Source organism: Penicillium citrinum (assembly GCF_028827155.1).
Source record: "Penicillium citrinum strain IBT 23319 chromosome Unknown utg000010l:1.0-1229701.0:1.0-1230130.0, whole genome shotgun sequence".
In the NCBI taxonomy this organism is placed as follows: Eukaryota; Fungi; Ascomycota; class Eurotiomycetes; order Eurotiales; family Aspergillaceae; genus Penicillium; species Penicillium citrinum.
Window position 1 is genome coordinate 15,628 of NW_026622695.1, and position 20,853 is coordinate 36,480.

General features: G+C 46.1%; 7 protein-coding genes across 7 annotated transcripts; 2 read left to right on the plus strand and 5 right to left on the minus strand.

Annotated features, from left to right (window-relative positions):
* Positions 1-703: 703 nt before the first annotated feature.
* Positions 704-9,905, minus strand: N7469_011084 (uncharacterized protein; the record flags this gene model as incomplete). The annotated part of the gene is made up of 13 exons (XM_056649989.1): positions 704-1,174; positions 1,213-2,775; positions 2,828-3,305; positions 3,368-3,705; positions 3,762-4,118; positions 4,183-6,523; positions 6,609-7,305; positions 7,354-7,803; positions 7,859-8,288; positions 8,345-8,457; positions 8,516-8,639; positions 8,699-9,212; positions 9,271-9,905. 13 exons carry the CDS (start codon positions 9,903-9,905, stop codon positions 704-706), a joined length of 8,511 nt encoding a protein of 2,836 aa, XP_056495053.1.
* Positions 9,906-10,856: 951 nt separating this feature from the next.
* Positions 10,857-11,524, plus strand: N7469_011085 (uncharacterized protein; the record flags this gene model as incomplete). The annotated part of the gene is made up of 2 exons (XM_056649990.1): positions 10,857-11,192; positions 11,258-11,524. The coding sequence occupies 2 exons, from the start codon at positions 10,857-10,859 to the stop codon at positions 11,522-11,524; spliced, it is 603 nt and encodes a 200-aa protein (XP_056495054.1).
* Positions 11,525-12,785: 1,261 nt separating this feature from the next.
* N7469_011086 (uncharacterized protein) lies at positions 12,786-13,076 on the minus strand (the record flags this gene model as incomplete). The annotated part of the gene is made up of 2 exons (XM_056649991.1): positions 12,786-13,042; positions 13,067-13,076. The coding sequence occupies 2 exons, from the start codon at positions 13,074-13,076 to the stop codon at positions 12,786-12,788; spliced, it is 267 nt and encodes an 88-aa protein (XP_056495055.1).
* Positions 13,077-13,284: 208 nt separating this feature from the next.
* N7469_011087 (uncharacterized protein) lies at positions 13,285-14,213 on the plus strand (the record flags this gene model as incomplete). Its single annotated transcript, XM_056649992.1, has 2 exons — positions 13,285-13,726; positions 13,786-14,213. The coding sequence occupies 2 exons, from the start codon at positions 13,285-13,287 to the stop codon at positions 14,211-14,213; spliced, it is 870 nt and encodes a 289-aa protein (XP_056495056.1).
* A 1,498-nt stretch (positions 14,214-15,711) lies between these two features.
* N7469_011088 (uncharacterized protein) lies at positions 15,712-15,912 on the minus strand (the record flags this gene model as incomplete). The annotated part of the gene is made up of 1 exon (XM_056649993.1): positions 15,712-15,912. One exon carries the CDS (start codon positions 15,910-15,912, stop codon positions 15,712-15,714), a length of 201 nt encoding a protein of 66 aa, XP_056495057.1.
* Positions 15,913-19,747: 3,835 nt separating this feature from the next.
* Positions 19,748-20,317, minus strand: N7469_011089 (uncharacterized protein; the record flags this gene model as incomplete). Its single annotated transcript, XM_056649994.1, has 1 exon — positions 19,748-20,317. The coding sequence occupies one exon, from the start codon at positions 20,315-20,317 to the stop codon at positions 19,748-19,750; it is 570 nt and encodes a 189-aa protein (XP_056495058.1).
* Positions 20,318-20,516: 199 nt separating this feature from the next.
* Positions 20,517-20,708, minus strand: N7469_011090 (uncharacterized protein; the record flags this gene model as incomplete). Its single annotated transcript, XM_056649995.1, has 1 exon — positions 20,517-20,708. One exon carries the CDS (start codon positions 20,706-20,708, stop codon positions 20,517-20,519), a length of 192 nt encoding a protein of 63 aa, XP_056495059.1.
* Between the last annotated feature and the right edge of the window lie 145 nt (positions 20,709-20,853).

A 20,853-nucleotide genomic window follows, 5' to 3' on the forward strand; every position in this document is an offset into this window, starting at 1 on the left:
AAACTCAAGGAATTTCTCACGCGGTCGATAAGATGTCAGAGCGTTTATCAGAGGCATACCATTCCATCTTGCTCCCTCTATGCAAGGGATGTGATCTGCCTGTGGAAATTTCTTCATGCATTTCATGCAAGGGGTTGAAGCACTTTGTATCACCCGGCTTCCATGCCGCCGCTGATCCCCGATGGTTATTAGAGGAGAATTATGAAAATGTAGTTGTCCATGTAGAAAGGCGCCACATATGTATGATCAGGATCAGCCAGACCGTATGTTCTGGACGTCCTATTTCGTTCTTCTGGCCTGATGTATCATGTTATGGTATTGGCATTGGCCTCCTATTCTGCGATCACAACCCACACCATCGATGCCCTATCTGGGCGGAACAATACGATGTATCGGAGAGGTTGGCCCCAACTACTAAATATTTTGGTAGGAGTAAATTTTCATTGAAATTCCGCTTGTGTTTACAGCATTTACAGCATTTACAACACCGATCGCATGCAAAGTCATGTCTTCCTTTTGACCCTTTCAATCTTGAAACTTGCGAGGTTGAATGATATACGTTGTTGACAATATCAATGAAATGTGCATATCCTATAGGTAGCGGTGATAGACCCAGTGTACGAGTAACTTAAAACCAATTGAAATTTCTTCGCCATCTTGAAATATTATCCCCAGTGTGAGTTGGCCAAAGGTCGGCCTCTGACTATTGTGACCATCCCTTGAAGTAAAGTTCCAGCAGATCAGTCATACTTGGGCACTGCAAAATGTCGGGGCGGTTCTCTAGAGCTCTGTGCAAATTCTCAGTGCCATACACAACCATGTCATCATTTTCGCTGTCCCACCAAATGGAGCCCTCAGACGATCTTTGTGCTATAATTGGAGCAATATGGCTCAGAGCATGAAATTTTGTGTCTGATACTAGCTCCAGCCACTGGGAAAACGTAACACTGCGCAGAGGCTGTGGGGCAAGTTGACTGAGGATGTTGAATGTGCTTGAAAGGCTGATGTTTTGACCTTGATCCGGGTGGATGAGGTTATATGCTTGGCCGATATTCTTGTTCGACAGAGAGATATGGACAGCGGATGAACACACAAAGTCGATAGGAACAAAGAAGTTGCGCTGGTTGGGGGGGGGTGGGGAAATGTGCCCAAACGGATGCAAGTGGACATAAATCTATTCACAGCATCATCTGGGTTTCTCACGCCAGTTACACTGTGCCCCAGGACGAAGCCAGGTCGATAAATGCTGAGAGGGAAGCCGTTTGCGATAACATCCCAGCAAATACTTTCGGCAACAAACTTTGTGAGGGGGTAACCCTGTTGATGCCGTAACTGCCTCTGGGCAGCCACTGGTCTTTGGTTTTCGGGGATATAGTCTTGTCCGCCCAGAAAGCCAACGGGACCGTACGCCGCCAGTCCAGAAAAGTAATGGACGGACTTCAGACGATGAGTATTAGCGAAGCTTAGAACATGGACCAGACCCATCACATTCACCTCACGCTGGGCAGAGTAAGGTAAGGTATAGTTGACTACAGCTCCTAGATGAAAAACGGAGCTGCACTTTTCGGCCAAATAGGCGAACTCTGTGGTCTCCAGGCCGAGATATCGCTGAGAAACATCACCAGGAGCTGCCCTAATCTTGTGTTGGAAGTCGATTGAAAGATTGAATTTCTTGAATGTCGCATCCAATCGACCCATTGCCGTTGTACTATCGGCAGCTCGGATCAAACAAGTGACGGTGTGAACTTTAGGCAATGCTACCAGCATAGAGAGCAGAAATGCGCCCAAGAATCCCGTGGCACCTGTCAAGAGTATATGGCCTTCCGTCTCGGAGTGCCATTCCGGCACCGGGCCAGCAATTGGACGGAAATCTCGACCGAGGACCAAATCTCCCAGATACAGATCATCAGATTTAGTCGGAGGACCTTTGCTCTCCTTCATTTCCGCATCACCGGCCTGATATTTGACGCGGAGAGCGTTCACTGTAACCTTTCCAAGACCTCCAATAGTTGATGCGTTCGAGATGTCTAGCAATGATACCTCCAGCTTCAGGTGGCGCCGAAACCAGCTTCTAATCTCGATCATGACCAGGGATTCTATCACCATGTTGTAGATCTCATCATCATTCATATCATTAGTATTGGAAAGGTGTGATCCGATCTCCCTGCCGAGTACCTTGATGATTTGGCTTTCCGTAGCCGGATCATCCAATATTTGAGGGTCTCTTTGAATCTTCTCGACCAAATCCTTGAAATCTCCATGTAGTGTTGCTGTGCTCTGTTCTTCAACTGAGACAACTCTTCCCCAGAGGCTGTATCGAGCATCCTGGTCCCAAGGGGGCACTACTCCAGGATCGGACAGAGACCTGGTGGTTCCGAGGCCGCTTGCAAACTGCCCTTGCTGACTCATGGCCAGCTCCAAGGCCTGGAGCAAATCGCCCTCCCCAATGGTTTGCATTGATGCGGAGTACGCACGCTGTATGACCTTGGGCATATGCTCGTACGCGAATCCGACATCGTCAATCAGTCCAACATCAATCACACTTGCCACAAGACCATTCATTTGACGGTACTTAACGAAGGCATCCAGGAATGAACTGGCTGCTGCATAGCTTGACTGGCCAGTATTTCCACAGAGGCCGGCGATAGAGCTAAAGCAGACAAAGAAGTCGAGCTTGCTACCAAGCAAGGCATTATGCAAGTTCATTGTGCCTTGGACTTTGGGGGCCAGTGTCGATATCCAAGTATCGTGTGTCAATTTGGACAGAAGTTGGTCCTGTGTACCGTAATTAGCTCATGAAAGGTCCTGTTGAGGGCGTTTGACTTACTTTGAGTACCATTGACATTTGTATCACTCCCGCGATCCGGTTCTTGCAGACCGAGACTGCCCGCTGTACGTCATGCATGTCGTCCACACTTCCACTAACCGCAGTCACTGCGCAATTCTGACTCTCGAGCTCCTCAATAAATGAAATCGAGTCCCGGCTTCTCCCAGCTGATCGACTCAGGAAAACGAAGTTTCGAGCACCTTTTTCCACCATCCACGTAGCCACCGCGCGACCCAGGCCTCCGAGACCACCAACAAGGAGGAAAGTCACATCTGGGGGAAGTTTGAAGAACGACATATTACCAGTGACTGGAAGTAACGTAGAATTCTCGGGCATTTTGATCACAACCTTTCCCATATGATTTCCCATTTGCATGTGTCCAAAAGCCTGCTGAATATCGACTGCTTCAAAGAAGGTAACTGGCCGGATGGGCTTGAGTTTACCCTGTGTGATATATTCCATGCCCTGCTGAATCAAACTAAACGAAGTTGGAGTTTTGATTAGTCTTAAATTTCATGATTCCTCTGGGGGATTGCATACCTGCGTGACTCAGGCTCGTCCTCGAGGAGCTGCTTTAGGTCGACACCGATGAAGGATCGGTTCCCAGTGAATAATTTCATGTCCAACTGGGCATGGCCTAACATGTCGCGCTTTCCAAGTTCGATCATTTTCCCACGTTTGGCGACACATTTCCAGGAAGTGTGTAGTAGCTCTCCAGATAGGGAATTGAGAACGATATCTACCCCCCGATGGCCAGTCTGCTCCATCACCCCGTGAAAGAAGGATGTGCTCCTGGAATCAAAAATACGGTCTCGAGAGATTCCAAAGCTTTCCACGAGATATTGAGCCTTAGTTTCGCTTCCAACGGTAGCAAAAATCTGTTTGGTTCAGCGTGTGACCTATGTTGGAAGTTGTCCTAAAGAGCTCAACATACCTTAGCACCCAGTACCTGACATACTTGAATTGCTGCAAGACCAACTCCGCCACATGCAGAGTGTATCAGTACGGACTGTCCTTCCTGAAGCCTACAAATTTCGATAAGCGAATAGATGGCTGTGGTGAATACGCTTGGTACTGTTGCTGCATCGGCCAATGAAAGGCCAGGCACTAGGGGTGAGCAGCAGTGAGCAGGAACAATCTTGCGAGTACATAGAAGTCCATCTGTCACTATAACAACCGCCTGGTCAACCTGGAGGTGTTTGACCGAGGAACCAACTCGGCGAATGAACCCGCTGCCCTCGAGGCCAAATTCGGTTTTGTCCCCAACAACACCCATGGCAACCATTATATCCTAATATGACACGTTCAGTAAGCAAATCAAGGAATATGGAAAGCAATCTTCTAAGAATGCCTACCCTGAAGTTCAACGAGCAGTATTTGACTTCCACCTCGACCTCATCGTCTTCCAAATCGCGTGAATCTTGTCCACGCCACGCAAGTGAGCTCAACAATCCGTATGTGCCAATATCCAGGACTTTTACATAGTCGTCTAAAGGCTTCACAGCAGCCAGTGCCTCTTGAACTGGAGTCCAATGGGCTCGACTAACATGGATGACTCCTTTGTGTACCGCAAACTCGCGGTCTGGGTCAAGCCGGGGGTAAATTCCTTCTCCTTGTATGTGCTGCAACGTGCGAAGAAGGGAGACAACACCAGCGGCATCGTATTGGTCCATTTCGAGAGTGGCAAAATCCGGCATTATCTCGTGTCTCATCGTTCGCGCGAACCCCAGCGCCAACGCAAACTGAGGGTCTTTGCATTCCATTTGTGAGCTATCAGTAACCCACAAAACCCTGGAGTGCGTCATCTGGCTAGCGAATAGTTGTATTTGAGCCAATTTGTTCTCAGACATGTCAGCAAAGAATGGGCCTTCAAGGTCAACCAGAGATATGACATCTTCCGCCAGGGGCAACCGCTCTCCCAGAGCTACCCATGTCACAGTGTAGCCGGCCTGAATTAGACAACCTTCCACCCACCGGGCCCAGTCCATGATTTTCGACAGGTACAAAAGGATCACACGACCACGATGAGGGGAGGCGGTGCGAGGTCTCGACACAATTGTAGTGTCGAGATGATAAGGCGACGAATGACTCGTCAATTCAGCAGCATCCGAAAGGTCAGCTTCCTGAAGTATTTTCTGCCAATCCTGCCGAGAGACAACAGACCTCTTGAGATCGTGCCCCTGTTGCTCCCACCATGTCGGGTAAATAGCCATGACATATGTGACCAGGGGAGTGGCCGCCCAAGACCCTTGGTAGAGGATACGGCCGCCCGGGGCAAGAAGAGAATAGATATTCTTGAACACAGAAGAGGCGTGGCTGTCTGTATCAAATGCCTCTGAGGCGATGATTAAATCATAGCTCTCAGGCTCCAAGCCCTGCTCCACGGGATCCCTGCTGATTTCCAGCAGGGTAAATTCGACATTCTTTGCCGACTCATGTCTCTCTCTTTCCCGGGAGATGTTGTCAGCTGATGTATCAGTGACAGTAAATTTTTCGTACATTGGGATCCCGTTTTCTGACGTGAGGTCAGTAAGGGCCTGGGATATTGCAAATCCGTTGCCTATACCAACTACAAGGACTCGTATGGTTGGGTTTGAGTGACCAAGTAGGCGAAAAAAAACTCTGCTGCCAGCGCACGTGTACAGGAAATCAGACAGTGCTGTTAACATATCCTTTTCGTTTGCGACGTCCTCGGGCCGAATTTTCCCCTCCATTAAGTCAACCGATAGATTGGAGATATTTCGTGCTTTGCTGCAGAGTACATGGAGCTCAGGTATGTTTTGCTCCAGCTCTTCCATGGATTCGTCGAAAGAGTCATCTTTACATAATGAGTCCAGACATTTCACATTGCTCCTGGCTGGCAGGGGCAGCAGATCATTGGACTGAGAACTGATCCAACCTTGATAACTTTTCAGATGAGGACTACATGGTTGCAAACAGTGGATCTTGACTGCAGTATCCAGAATCAACGAATGCGTGAAGTTTTCAAGAAACTTCGCAAGATGTTCGGGTATTGTTTCAGAAATGATTTGGTCCGGAGGGTTGATTAAATCAATATGCGGCTTCCAAGATAATTTGGTAATCATTGATACTTTGTTGGTGGCAGAATCATGATCGTCAACAGAAACGAGCGTTGCATTGTTTATTGATAGGACAACACCATCCTCTGAAACCATACTCACGTCACCAGTGATTGACTGGGCGGATGAGTTGCAAAAGGCATGTAAGGACATGAGACCGTCCCCGGGGCAGATATCAATGCTTTCAATTGATATAGGAACACTAAACGTCGTAATCTGACGGCAGATACCACGAACCGCCGCAACTCCAAGTAGCTGGAGAGCTTGATCTATACTTGTCGGATGAAGTGTATATCGATCGCAGTGATTCTCATTGTTATCGGGATGGCAACGAATAGAGGCAACCGCATGACAACTGGAGGGACTGGCAGAGATGGTTTCCAGACGTTGAAACGCGGGTCCAAATGCGAACCCACGCTTCTTCAACGCCCCATACCATGCCTTGGAAGGAAGGGAACGCGGATACGTCTTGTTTTCAAGGGGAAGATGGTAGCCACTGGTACCAGCCCTTGCCTGTCCAACACAATGCTTTTTCCATGATTCATTCTGGTATGCCATGATGGTAATCTCAAACCAGACTGAGTCATCCGCATCTGTCAGCCTCACTGGACGAAGACTGGTGAGTATTTCAGCTGGTTCCGACCCCTTCAACACTAGGGGGGGTCTTCATGAGCAGGTTACGGATTCTGTAGTTTTCTGACCCCGTAATCTGTCGAATTGCTTCACCAGCCATGGCGATGTATCCAACACACGGGAATATCACATCTTCGCCCATGACATGATCCAACAGCCATGGTACACGGTCTACATAGAGAATTTTTCTCCATGAGGGTTCGATGTCAGCAGATTCTAGACATCGGGAGCCCAGAAGCTCGTGCTGAGGCTCTCGGCACATTCTCCACTGTCGAGCGAGTCGAGTCTCAGTCCACAAATCTTCATCGTGCAGCCAAGGGTAAGACGGTAGATCCGTCAGAACCTTTCCAAATGTGTCGTTGATAGCCGACAATTGAACTGGATAACCGTTAGAATAAAGTCGACCGGCTGCCATTAGCAGGCCTCTCTGCTGTGGATGGTTTCGAATCATGGTAGGTATGTATTTTGATGTTTGGTCGGAGTCGTGCAAGCGCAAGATCTGACGGAGTGGGCTTGACAAGGCTGAATGTGGCCCAATCTCTACGAATATGTTCGTCCCGCCGGTGTCTTTTATTAGAGTCTGGACGGCATCATTGAAAAGAACTGGTAGCTGCAGGTTGTTTCGCCAGTATGCTGCATCGAGAGTAGAAGGAACACGTATAACGGCTCCTGTCACCGTCGAATAGAGTGGCGTCATCGTACTGCTGTGGGATATGACTGGCATGATGTCGCGCTCATATATAGCTCCAGGCTTTTGCATACTGTCTATCGAGTTGTTAAGATTGGTTTCCTATTGAAAACTGATAAACTTACCTGAGTGATACGCAACAGAGACTTCGAGTCGTCTGCAAAACGTATCTGGCTCATCTGCTTCAATCTTTTCAAGCACTTCTGCCAGAATATCTTCATCCCCAGAAAGTGTGACGCTTTGCGGACTGTTCTCACACGCCACTGCGATTCCATCTCTTAAGTATTTGCTAGCCCGCTTGGGGGACATTCCAATAGCAGCCATCCCACCACGCTGTGTTGTGAACTTCATAGCTTGGCCTCGGTAGTACGACAAGGAGATAGCCACTTGAGCATTGATTGCGCCAGAAGCATAAGCAGCGGCAATCTCTCCACTTGAATGGCCAATGGCAGAATCTGGATGAATACCCCAGGCCCGGAGAATATCAGTCAGTGCGATTTGGATTGCTGTGCAGATCGGCTGACAAAATTCAGGTTCCGAAATCCTGGTCGAATCATCTTCTCTCAGAAGCTCATCTAAAGCTATTGTTAGAGTGCGGAAGTTCTGGGATGGTAGCTGATAGGAAATTACCGTGTAAATTCCACTCTGGGGGGCTCGTCAACCGTTTCAGAGCTTGGTCCATTGTCCAAATACTTCTGCAAAAGCTTCGAGATGTTGATAACAATTCTCTTCCCATGCCTGCCCACTGTGCACCTTGGCCGCTAAAAACAAACGCAATACCCGATTTGGTTGCCCGGGACTTTTCAAAGTCCGATACTGTACCGTCCTGGTCGATAATTGCGAATGCTCGATGCTTCATATGGTCCCTTCTGGTGCCTAGAGTATACGCCAGATCGTCGACATTGACAGAACTATGAGCCAAATATTGCTTTATGTTATTCACTCTCTCTTCTAATGATTTGGCGTTCTTTGTAGAAACTACCAATAGCCGTGGATTCCCTGAGCAGGGTACATCACCAGGTGACGCGGAATTCGCGGATGGGAAAGAGTCCAAAATGGCCTGTGAGATGTAAGCATCGTCATAAAAATTACATCTATTTGGATTCAATAACTCACATGGACATTTGTCCCTCCGATTCCGAAACTGTTCACGCTTACTCGTTTAGCCTTCCCTTCTGGCCACTCCATCGGCTCTACAGGCACCGTCAATTTTCCTTCTTCAAATGGAACTGGCGTGCCCGAATGTCAGCAAAATATTTCTTGTTTATGGTGCTTGGAATCACGCACTTTTTGGATTTGGGTTTAAAAAATGGGCATTAGGTGGGATGACCCCCTTTTCCAGCACTAAGGCAGCCTTGATGATGCTCGTCAAACCGGACGCACCCTCCGAGTGGCCAACATTAGGTTTCACCTTCAATGCCATTAGCATGGTCCCAAAAAAGACCTCCATCAGTTTCCCAACATACATACCGCGCTGATATAAACACCGTCCTTTTGGAAAATCCTGCCAACAACGCTTGTCTCCGCGGTATCACCTGCAATTGTTCCAGTGCCATGACATTCAAAGAGGGCGGTTTGTGATAAGTTATCAATCCCAGCCTTTTGATATGCGTGTCGGATGAGACGTTCCTGGGCTTCAGACCCTGGGGTTGTTATGGTCGGTGTCCTCCCATCGCAGTTGGTAGCGGTAGATCGTATGACGGCGCGAATAGGATCACCCTCCCGGAGAGCATCTGCTAGAGGCTTTATAAAGATGGCATTGATTGCTTCCCCTCTACCGTAGCCATCGGCATTGGCGTCAAAAGTACGGCATAACCCACTAGGTGATAAGACCATGTTGTCGGAAATTGAAGTCGTCATGGTCGGTGCCAGAATGAGGTTCGACCCGCCAACAACGGCTGAATCACATTCACCACTGTACAATGCCTGGCAGGCCTCATGTAGCCCCACCATAGAAGATGAACAGGCTGTCCGATAGGTAATACTATTCACGGTTCCATTAGAATACAAGGGCCTAGGGTTATATTCAACGGACTATTCACCTTGGACCCTTGAGGTCATATTCATACGATATCCGGTTGGCAATCGCAAAGTCTCCTGTGCTCATAGCATGAAACCTATCGATACATTGCGTGTCCTTTGTCGACACTTCTAGCCAGTCCTCGCCAAATACACCAACGAAGCATCCGACATTCTTTCCACGCCAGTTACTCTGTCCGCCACTCTCCATGCATTCCCATACGACTTCTAGCAATAGTCGCTGCTGCGGATCTAGCTTTCCTGCTTCGGTTGTTGTCATGTTGAAAAATGATCGATCGATCTGGGCTATGTTGTCCTTGAGGAAGTATCCATGTCGAGTTTTTACAGTGCCAGGCACAGAGGGACTGTAAAATGCGTCAACGTTGTATCGTGTGTCTGGTACCTCGCAGTGGCCATCCTGCTTGTTAATAAGCATCTCCCAGAATGATTCGGCACTGGTGACACCTCCGGGAAGCTTCATTGCCATTCCGACAATAGCGATAGGAAAAGGAACGCAATAAGATGTTGAACCTTTGTCTGCATCTTCGGGTGGTCGGGTGTCTTGAGCAGAGGGCGCTGTGCCATTCTTCGAGTCAACCGCACCATTTTCAGAAACCACTGCGCCCTCAAGAGCGGTCTCAATCTTTATCTCCGTCATCTCGCAAATTGAGTACCAGTTATGCCTGTCGATATTGCCATCAGAATTCGGCTCTCTCTAGATTTGTAAAGATTAAGCGTTCTGTATTAAGGCAAAACCCTAAACCCCTCTCTGCAAAAAGAAAAATAAAGGCGTAGGGAGTAGTGATCTCAGTTGAACTGTCAAAGCTACGAATCCAGCTACATCGCCTCAATCTCCATTGTGCCTGGGTGAACAAGGCCATGATTCACCCTTGCCTCGTGTGACACCACTAGTACTAGAAATAATCCTGCATGTACACTGCATATGAACATTGAAATGAAATAAGGGTATGCCCCGGGTATTTTCCCCTTGCAGGCTAACACTGAGGTATAATCCAATATTTCACTGACACATAAATGGTTAGTACAAGGGCTTGGAGTTTACATGCCACAAACTTCAAATTCAGTGGATTCTGTTCCATAAACACCTAGTTACATACTAGTACCCACATAAAAAGTCTTGGTCTGCATGCCGTTTCCAAATTCAGCCAGCAATCTGGGCACCCTTACATATTAGGTACATTCATGGCTTTTCTCTGGTCGATCTAGTAGTATCATACTTCCAAACTTGAATTTGATCCTAGTCGGGAAATTGTATCTTATTTGACACCCAGAAGCTAGCCTTCCTTCTGTTCCAACTTATTCCTTATTCTAAGGTTTCAGTAAATCATATGAGTGCGTAAACGAAACTGGCCACATTTACGCGAAGAGCTGGCCTTTTCCATTTTCAAGCCCAGATAGGTCTTTTTACACGGTATGCTAATCAGCCGCAATTTTTGTCATGAAAACTTCAATGTGATTGAGCTGACTTCCAAATTGAACTACAGATAAATATCCAAACTTTCGAAGATAACTTCAACTTGAAGACCGCTGTCCTTTAGCTATAATCTTCGCTGCTTTCTTTTTCCACATCATTATCTTCGTCCTCAACATGCGATTCCTGAGATATTCACTTGCGCTAGTTTGTCTGTCAACTGCATCCTCCCTGGCACTCTCAGACCAAGCCAATGATGTTCTCGGCAAAATCTCTGATATCACCGACTCACTCCGCTCGAACGAAAAGGATATTGATCGCTACAAAGGTGGCTTCGTGGCATCTGCCCCCCTTGCCCAGGGATTCTATAATACTTGGAGCACCTTGAGGACCGCTAATGCTCAGGTCCCCACCGATACGAAATTCACAAGGGAGGATGCGGATACGATATTTCACAGTATTGATTCTGCCAACGATCTCAGTGTTCAATTATTCCAAACATACAAGGAAAAGGTTTGTCTTTGGATCCCAAAGCATCGTAACCACGCTACACCATGCTAATGTCTTCTTGGTGCTAGGCCCCTAAGTTGAACCAGGCCGGCGCTGGCTTCACGGTTCCGATCTTCATGCAGGCATTGTACCGGGAAGCGGACGACTATATGGTCTCATTGGAACACCTTATGCCTCCTGATTTTGCAGGACCGATGCATCAAATTACTGCCAAGCACAAGGCAGCTTGGGACGCGACATTTGCCGCGTACGAGCCAGTCGGCAACCCGAACACCCCTCAACAATTCAAGACATTTTCTTCGATAGTGGCACCGGTTTTGGGTTTCTTGGTTTAACATTTACGCCTACTTCGATATGCTCGGCCAGGATAGGATCAGTTGGCATATTTATCGATATCAACGCCAAGACAATTGGGAATTGGCACACTGTCGATCTTGAAATTTGTTTTTCTTTTTACTAGTTGAGACTAGATGATTTTGCAGCTATTTTATTTTGCATACTTTCGGTACAAGCAACCAGGTAAATGCGGCGTCCTCGAGATGTGACATGTCAATAAAAGCCATTCTGGCACGGAGACCCACTCAACAGCGGACTCACTAGATACTTCGTCCCCAGTACATCATATCAATAAGTTCCTGGGGATTAAGCGTAAGAGCTTCCCCTATGATCCAGAAAGCCCTATAAATCGTAAATATATCCCCAAAATTGAGGCGCTCCGAAAAATGCGGTACTTTTTTCTCATCGATCAATGCTATTTTGCTTCTTTGCCTGTTGTTTGTAACTTTCGGGTAAGATGCACCCTTACCTCCAAAAAATACCTGGTCTAAACACATTTTTAGGAATAACTCGCATATTGACTAATCTACCTGACCGAGGCTCATGCGTCTGATTGGTCTCATGATATCATGAGATCATGAGAATTTGGGTGCACTCCGTACATTCCGTACGCCTCTTGTTTGGCGGTAAGCCAAGCACCGGAGTCAGCTCAAATTACCCCTGAATCACAACGGAATTGCCTGCATTGACTCTACAATTGCCAGCTTGGATAGCCCTATTTTCTTTCAAGGTGCGTCATTACCTGTATGAAGTCGATCTGACACAAGTTACTGCAAGCAACTTGAAACAATATCATCGAAACAGGCCTCGGCTCAAATTCAACTATCTGATATTATTGTACCTAGGTACTAACCCTGATTCTACTAACAATCAATTAGAAGATAAGTTTCTCACATATTTCTTCAACAGCGCTTCCACAGGGTTAGCAACGGATACTTTGTGAGCGTAGTAGCGTTGAAGCTTGGTACTATGTGGTATTTTGGTGGCCTAAGAATAACCGTCCAAACTTGAGTTTGAAAACGATCTACTTGATATTTGCCCCTCCATGAGATAAATTGCCCTTCTTTGAACAGCCTCAAACAATTTGAATCTGAAGTGTGTTGTGGTTGTCTTAGCTGAATCATTCCTCGCGTTTAGAGTGTGAAGCCTTAGAGTGCACGTCTCCAAGACTAGGTTTAGGCTAGGAAACGCTAAGGCCCACTCTTTCTTCTTGATCGACCTCGGCGTATTTCGTATCTGCAAGGCAGCCCTTGAAAATATTTAAAAATGACAAGTGTCGATATCGAGCACAAGGTTGAAAGCGACGTGTTCGGGGTGTGAATCACCACCCCACGACTCTTTAGATGGCTTCGTTCCTTGGTGAGCAGTATGACCGCCATATTTTTGAACTTCATCTTTCCATTGGTGGTTCTTGGTGCGCCTTTCGTGACTGGAATCATTGGCCTCTTCTTTTACGAATACGTTGCCAGCTCTGCTCGCATTCGGCATGGGTTCTCTGTTCTCACCATTCTTCACATCTTCGGGGTGATGTTATTTCCTACCGCGAGCCATTTTTTCAACTACATGATCGGGCTTATGTCAATCGTTCATGCTATGCGTTTCGTTGAAATATTCTTTGTCACCAACCCGCCTTCCTTGAAGCGACTTCAGAAAATTGGCCAATTATACTACTGGGAACCTATGCCCCCACCTTACACTGTGAGCCGCATCGTGTGGGCCCTGGATTTGGTATCCAATTCTCGTGGAATCGGTTGGAGCCATGGCCCTATCCGATATCTCCCCTCGGGATGCCGCATTCTGGACGGACGCGGGGGGTTCTCGACCGTTGAATACAAGGGGCATTCCAACTCCAAACCCCCGTCAGTTCCTCTGGGTCCAGGTGCAATGGATAGTGCTGGCATATCTATGGTTCGATCTATACAAGATCATCTTCGTCCCTGGGCGAGCCAGCCGTATGGTTGATGCTATCGCAGACACGCTAATTGGCGCACCTGCCAATTACCCAGTGAAGCAAGTTCTCCAAACATCCCTGGAATGTTTAATCAATATTATTAGCGCCCGATTCTTCCTCGGTGGCATGCAGGCGTTTTGGGGCCTGGTCGCAGTCAGCGCCTCCACGGATACACTTGGGACTACTGCAGATATATGGATGTGGCCGCCAATCTTCGGTGCTTTCAACCCGTTCGAAAGAAGCTTTCAAGGTAGTCACTTATTTCTGTATGTTCTGTACTGATATTATCTGACTGACGTGTTATTACAGGCCTTTGGGGCAATTGGTGGCATGACATTCTCCAACGCCCATTTTACTTTATGGCTGAATGGATCTTGCCCCCAAATCCGTCCCAGGTATCATATCTCTGGACTATTTTTGGACTTACCGGTGTCGTACATGCGGTCGCATCCTACGTCACTGTTCAAAGGGCCCTTCCTGCGGCAAAGGTCTTCATCTCGTTCAGTCTCCAGCCGATCGCCACGGTGTATCTCAAGGCCCCTACCCGGTGGAAGATTTCCCTGTCACTAGGAGGACATAATTTTCTGCTTTCCATTGTTTGGGTCGCCGAGAGCATCTTGTCAGCCGCCTGGTTCGTCTGGGGTCTCCATTGGTTTTGGACTGACCCTGGCCTGGCCGCATTCTTCACATCCATATCACTCCCTTGTAGTGCATTGCAGATGACCTGCTCCTTTTAATCACAGGACCAGTTTTATTTTTGCTCAAGCCGAGATATTGCGGACAATAAAGTCCCGCTAATATATTCAAGGCTAGATGGTACTTTGCTTAGCGTCGGGGGTTCAGATGGATCGGGACCGACAGATAATCTAAATGATACACGGCAGAGAACAAGCTTGAGCGCTGTGAATTGGAACCAATATCACAGAATTGGGATGCGAAATGCGAAATACACTGTGAAGTGGATTTCTTTTTTGTAGTTTATTTTTGCAGTTGGCTCCGAGTCTTCTCCACAAATCTTGTCCCATGAATATAGTCCATTATCCCCATCACCCCGAAGTTCACATTGCTATGCTTGTGATGCAAATCATGCGACTTTGGCTTCAGATCAAGTATTCCGTAGAAGTCGTATCCGCAATGGACCACGAACGATTCGGTGGAAACGAGAATAATATTTAGCCACATGGTAACTACATGAATCCTCATTAAAAAGGCGGGGATGATGACAGGCAGGGTACCAGTCAAGAAATAGTCCACCGGATGGAAATGCTGACCTGCCAAGGCCACGGGTGGCGTAAACTGGTGGTGTGTCTTGTGGAAGTAGTGGTAGATGAGTGGATGATGTAGGAAACGGTGTAAATAGTAGAAGAGAACCTCGCGGCTGAAGGTACAAATAACGACATCTGCAACGACTTCGCCTAACGAGGGAGTCTCTGCCGTGATTCGACAAAGTGATGTTATGAAATCGAGTCGACGTAGTATCAGAAGTAGTACATAATGGAGGAGGGCAACAATGAGTTGGTTTTGCAATGCGGATATTACAAATTTGCGCCAGATATAAAAATCAAGCGGTTTGCGCGTGGATCTTAATTGGTAATCTCGGAGGATAAAAAGTCTCGAGAAGTCCAGAGGCATGAAGACCAGCGCCAGCAACAAATATGTTGTAAGCTGCGTCAACAAAGTACCCGTCACCTCGATTGTTCCGGGTGAGTATGTCGAAACTATCTTGATCCATATTTTTTCCATTTGTTCTGGGTGTGCGAGAGCCGCAATGAGATTGTGGTGGTGATGGGGAAAGAATGTGAAGTACCAGAGCGAGAGTTGGTTTTAAAGCAAGCGCTTCGCTTGGCTCAAGGAAGCCAGGGATGGCGATTAATAATTCCTGTGTTGAAACCCGCACGCTTCTGATGACAGGGATGGAGACGATCACATGCCTTTTGCCTCGTCAAGTATGTATAGAAGACCCTAAAACTATACTGGTGCCGTCTTTCGCGGCGAAAACGATTGTTTCTACTGCTCTACTGTCGGTAACAGCCAGTTAAAACTTGCCCCCTTTGTTGCATCATTTGTTGACCTCCATGTGTCCTTGAAACTTGACTACATGTACCTAAAGATCTCCATAGAATATTCATCTTTACTAAAATACATAAAAGTCATCAGATAGATGTATCATATCCAAAAAGCACAGGTAGCTGGGGACCTGATCATTGAAACTTATATCACTAGTCTTAAAACTAGTTAAATAGCTGCATAAGAAGTTACGACTGTGAAGTTGTATTGCTTTTTGCTGACAGCCCCATATACAGGAAAGGCCTCATTCCAAACTACCATTTGATCGGGGGTAAGTTGAGCCATTTGCGCTGCATTGTACCTTAGATGCATCTGATATTTCCGGGAGACAACATGGCCATCCGCCTCGAGGTACAAAGCTTTCAGCATGATGTGAGAGCAAGAAAGATGAGATTTCCGAAAATCGCATTCGAATCTTTCGTATTGGATTCAAGTGTTCTCAGTGGGAGTTCTCAGCGACGCGGCTCTGTTGATGGATTTATGCTCGGGCTTGAAAAATCGCCTATGGTTGCGGCATCTCTCCCTTCCCCTAAATATAAAATGGTTGGATCAGTGAGCCTGACTGCTGGGCGGTCAGGATTCCTTAAGCATGGGCAGAATTAGCCCCCCCTACCCTTACTGCGCTTGGCTTCTGGCGTACGATTTCTCTGAGAAGTTAACAAACTCTAAGTTTATTTCTAATCTATACCTAGCTTGATTTCTAGATCCTGGTATCTTCTGTAGTGGTTATATGATCTAACCCTAATTTGTTAAAACTGTAAATATTTTTTGCTAGAAAGATGATTTGCATGAAAGGTTTTTGTAATGACATAGTCATCTAGACCTTCGAAAGGGAACGAGCCAACTCTGTTGACGTTTGAGAAATCTAGATGATATGTGAGTGATGCAAGATATACATTTTCATGTGGAGGGAAAAGCTAATTTGATATCATAAAGTTGTGTACTCACGAATAGATCTGTCATTCCAAATCTCCTCGAATTTATCGAGTCTATTCCACTGCAGTAGACTGTCTGCGAAACATCCCGAGCGAATCTGATCATCTGTTCTTTCCAGTAACGAAAGAGTTTGTACTGCTTCTGTAGCTGTAACGGGTAGGTTCTATTGTTTGGGTTTATAGATTACCACTCGGCCAAAAGAGACCACAATATCGAAGCTCGAGCTTCGATATTCCCAAACTACATATATATAAGGTATAGGTAGCGCACAGGTATATTTGACACAGGATTTTCCTGTGACAGTAACCGTTACTAAGTTGTCAGGCTAGAGACCTGTGACTAGGCAAGGGTATCGGATGGTAGGAATCAGGTAGGATAGATTGATACACAGACTGATTCTTGAAAAGCTCAAGAATCCTGAATATATATGTGACCTTATATATATTAGTGCTCTGGTGGATCTCTATATACAGATGTTTCGAAAGAATATAGATTTCGGATCGATATCGAGTGTTTGGGGTATTGTATATTTCAGACCCTGTGACAGCTAGCCCGGTTTCTGCCACTGCTTCTATTCCAGCTGCTCCAGTTCCAGCTACTGTTCCAGTTTCAGCTGTTGTTGATTTCTCCAGTAATACTGGAGATACTGTAAACTGTACAAAAAATCGAGATTGTACTAGAGATCAAATCAGAAATAATAATAGAACAGAAAATAGTAGTACAGATTCTAGCAGAAATCCTGGTTCTGGAAATATTGCTAGTATTTTTCTCGATTTCTGTTCTTTTTGTGATCGAATTCTTTTTTTTTTTTGTATTTTATTTAAAATATATTGCTGAAACTGTATTTTGTATTTATATAGATACTGTTTCAATTATCAAATATAATTGAAATTGTATAAATTCGATCAATTATTTTTTCTGCAAAAAAAAAAAAACAACAAAATTTGTTTCCAGGTATAATATTTTCTGATTAAAAACCCATTTGATATTAATTTACCGTAATTATCTTACAAATTTTATAATAATTTCTATGAGTTTTAATTGATTTTTATTTGAATTTATAAAATCAAAATTGACAGTATTGTTGTTATAGTTTCTGGAAAAATTGTATCTGCAAGACTCTGCATGTCAACTGAAGGGCAAATTTGGATGCAAAATGTATCAGAACATTCATGTGTGTAAAAGTGTGAATTCTGACTGTGCCATAGATTTTCACAGGTCTATCAATATTACTTGCAGATGCTCACGATTAGATGACTGGGTAATTACCTACACAGATGCTGGCTTGATCCAGGCCTAACAGCAAAAACGGAAATCCTGCCTCCGGCTATTGATCGCATTTTCATTACTTGTCTCCCTTTTCATTTTTCTTTTTTCTTTTCACTGGATTAATCCGCGAGAACCTGTTGCACGAGGGGTATTGCAAGCTTCTCTCGGTTGAAGAAGCAAAGCCTTTGTTCAATGCAGCATAATCCAAGCAGGAAAAAATCTGTTGAATCTTACAAGGAAAATACTTTGATTGTTCACCAGCAGTGTCTTTTCGCGGTGGCCCGGCGAGATGAAGATACAGAAATGCTCTAGCTCCATATGTTGACCAACTACACAGTATGCCTACTTCTTCTCCATTTGTTAGATTCAAGTTTATCATTTATTATAAGGTGATACTGTTCTATATGGCTCTGAAATTTGTTGGAATAGTACGAAATATCATTCAACGAGATATTCAAGACATTGTAAGCTACGACCCTTGGAATTTTAGGTACATTCATTGTATATACAATTATTGAATTTAAATTTTGATGATCTTTGAAAACCTTTTCATTGGAATATAAATAAATGATGGTCCCTGGAAATACAGCAGAGATCAAATGATATATATGCTGAGCTCACAGCACAACGTACCAGTGATTTTTTTTTTCTTGCCTTCTCATTTTTTGTTCGAAGCTCTTGCACATAGGATAGAAGATTTCAAGTTCTATCGACTGATAGGTGAGCAAAAAACCAATCCTATAAGGGCAGTCTCAGCCAGCCCCCAAACACAGAGAAAAATTCGTAATGACTCCATGGAAGCTGTTGAAAATGACAGAATGAGAAAAGTTGGAAACAAAATCAGCGCGAGAAATGGCCCGCTGATAGTAATCAACGCCAACTTCGAAAGGAGGGATGTAGGTCTTGTTGAAAAGAGCGCAACGGAGAATACAAGACTCGAGACCACTGGGTGAATCTTTAAGATTCGCGCGAGTGGTGCCATAAGTGACGTCGATGTAATTATATTCGCACTAAAATTGGGTATTTTAGGTCATAGACTGAATGGATTTTCGCTTGAGAAGGAAACGATGTAGGTAACGGAAATCTATTCCGCCAAAGGACGATTAGCGGAGACTGCCACGTGTAATCTCCCTAGATCTTGTCTATTGATAATGGAAAGTGCTGTAAGCGGTGGTATTGAAGTCTTGCAAATTTTCAGGAACGACTCCATCTGGGGCCATAGTAAGACTACTTATATTCTCCAATTTATACACTTACTGGGGCACATTGCGAAGGGGGAGATGGATGAAATTGAACACATTGCTATGGTCTGCCAGGTCAAACTCAATTCTCAATAGCTGCGCAATTAAGCAAGGCTCCCGAGATGATTGGCTCTATGCGTTCGAGGAGCAAGGTTAATTACTGTACATACAGTAGTACATTCTTTATGCATCTCTTTTTGCGCAAGGGGCCGCCTTTTTCAAAACATACAGTAGCTAAAACTACCGTATCTTCAAACAGTTCGTACACCAGGATCACTCTATCCCAAGGGACCTGGTGCAGTGGGCCTCACTGCAAAACGGTGAGTGGTTTTAAGTATGGGCAAATCAGACCCACTTTTGACGACTGCACACAACTTTCTGACGCCCCATACCCCCGCCCATGGGTATTGCACAGGTCTACCTGTGACTAGGCAAGAATATCGGATAATAGAAATCAGGTAGAATAGATTGATATACAGACTGATTCTTGAGTTTTTCAAGAATCCTGAACATATATATAATCTTATATATATTAGGGTTCGGGTGGACCTCTATATGCAGATGCTTCGAAAGGGTTTAGGCTTCGGATCGATATCGAGTGCTTGGGATGTTGTATACTTCAAATATCCCGTGACACAAATTTCCGAGAAGACAGATGAAACGGCCCAAAAACACCCCCCTCACACCGCATTCCACAAATAACTACAGCCACCAACCTCAGCCAGCTCTGCACTTCCGTCTCGGGCACTCACAACATATCAGTTATTCAACACATCGCAAATCGGAGGCGGACGAGGATTCGGCGCAGGCGCCGGCCCCGGAGCCGGAGCAGACTTCAGATGCGGCGTGGGCGTCCCTCGATGGTTACACACATACGCACTCTCGCACCACTTCCCATCATCAAGCTTATACACCCACATATAATGATACGAATAGCACTTGAGCGGGAAATTCATCTCAAACAAATGCCACGCGTCGCCCGCCGCCATAGGGTCCTTGATGTTCGTGTTGATGTGCACGGTAAATACGTCGCCATTGGGCATACGCGCCGACACGCCGCCCTGCTGCCCCCAGGGATACGCTCCCGTCCAGGGGACGTTGACCATCATTGTTGGTCTGTTGGTTTGGAGGCCTTGTCCAGTCCAGACGTCGCCCGGGTAGTAGATCATTTCCCGGGAGGTGGAGCCGCCGTTGACGCCGAGGCCGATGCCGCAGTCGGCTAGGACGAGGTTTTCGTTTGGGGTTCGTTGGGCGGAGGATAGTTGGAGGAGGGAGAAGATTGTTGAGATGAGGAGGAGGAGGATGTCGCTGGGCTTGAAGGTGGCCATTTTGAGATTTGATAGAGTCAAAAATATTGAGCGATGGATTTGCCGTACGAAGAGGGCTCGGCTTCTCTTTAACATACATCGACCAGCGGCGGTGCAGAGATGAGAGACGGGATACCGATGGAGCAGTGAATGCCAAGCGACTAAGAGCGTATATTTTGACCAGAGGATCAAGCAAAGACGTTGCATACGCCCAAATTGTTCAAATCTCGTTTTTCTTCAGCGTCCTCTGTAAGCCATTATGGGCTGTTGTATCGGAGTATACACCGACTTTCTCAGCACAATGTTTGATTGCTGCAAGATCATGCCATTCTTGTTTGGACACTGGTAGCCCGAGTGCGAAGTGCGCAGCGGGATCGCCGACGCGGCTGGGACGTGGAGGTCCAAGAAGCATATAGGCCTGAAAATCCGTCCGGGGAAATGGCAGCTGAAACCAATCGCGCGGTCTCAACCACTTCTGGTTGGACCCTTGGCCGGGCAAAGAAAAGCCACTCTGCGATTATCTCTGCTGATCTAAGGCCCTTATGCAGAACGGGTAA